A 1,052-nucleotide genomic window follows, 5' to 3' on the forward strand; every position below is an offset into this window, starting at 1 on the left:
CCAGGATCTGGCAGTGTTTCGTTCTGTTGTGCATAGGGTCACTATGAGTTGGTAACGACTCAGTGGCACCTAACAGCAACAACAATGAGCCAAAGGGGAAGAAATGCTCAGCATTTTTCATGCCAAAAGAACTGTGAAAAAAAAAAAAGGAGAAAAATGCAAGTCTTGATTTGCAGTGTTGAAGGATTCAATGGGAAAAATATTGAATGATATACAAAATACCAAAAGAAGATGGAAGGAATACCCAGAGTCACTGTTCCAAAAAGAACAGGTCGCTGCTCAGTCATTTTAAGAGATATCATACATATAATCAAGAACCTATGGCATTTGGGGAGAAGGGAAGGTGGAATCTGGCCGGCAACATGGTGCTGTCCGCATTTCTGTGCCCCTTCTCTCAGCTGATGACCCTGGTTCAGCTCTCTAGTGGCCTTTCAGTGAGGTCAAAGTTCTATGTTTGGGAACCACCAAATACCAAGCCTGACTGGTTGAAAGTTAGACTGACCTTGGGCTGGTCAGTCTTCCTGTGGGTCTGTCTCATCAATCAGCATAATGAAAATGGTTTTGAACATAAAAGAAGAAATGGATTGGCATAAACTATTGAAATATTATTATAGTATGGACCATACAATAATTACAGCAATTCTTCTGGATTCACCAATTTTTTATAGTAAATGAGAGAGGAATAAGTTATATATGAATATATATTGTCAACATTTGTGTGTTGCATCATTAAGTGGGAAAATAAAAAGAGTTCTGTATTCTTTAGTTATTACATATTGTGATAAGTTGCCAAAAACATCAGTTCTAAGGTACAGTATTAGAAATATTTCAACAGAAAGGTACATTGTGTTAAATGTGCAAGTTGAAAATTTTAATCAATTAACAAAGTACAATATGAAAAATAGATAAATAAATAAGGCTCCAGGAACTGACGGAATATCAACTGAAATATTTCTACAAACTGATGTAGCTCTGGAGGTGTTCAGTCACCTACGTTAAGAAGTTTGGAAGACAGCTACCTGGTCAACCAATTGGAAGAGATCCACATTTGT

General features: G+C 37.1%; 1 protein-coding gene across 1 annotated transcript; it reads left to right on the plus strand.

The window, feature by feature from the left end:
• The first annotated feature begins 362 nt into the window (after positions 1-362).
• LOC102833509 (NADH dehydrogenase [ubiquinone] 1 subunit C1, mitochondrial-like) lies at positions 363-593 on the plus strand. Its single transcript, XM_006862382.1, has one exon. The coding sequence runs from the start codon at positions 363-365 to the stop codon at positions 591-593; it is 231 nt and encodes a 76-aa protein (XP_006862444.1).
• The last annotated feature ends 459 nt before the right edge of the window (positions 594-1,052 follow it).

This window comes from Chrysochloris asiatica, unplaced genomic scaffold (genome assembly GCF_000296735.1).
Source record: "Chrysochloris asiatica unplaced genomic scaffold, ChrAsi1.0 scaffold00047, whole genome shotgun sequence".
Taxonomy (NCBI): domain Eukaryota; kingdom Metazoa; phylum Chordata; class Mammalia; order Afrosoricida; family Chrysochloridae; genus Chrysochloris; species Chrysochloris asiatica.

Coding starts and splice junctions, on each gene's coding strand:
- LOC102833509 (XM_006862382.1), top strand. CDS start 363: ATGGTGCTGTCCGCATTTCTGTGCCCCTTCTCTCAGCTGATGACCCTG.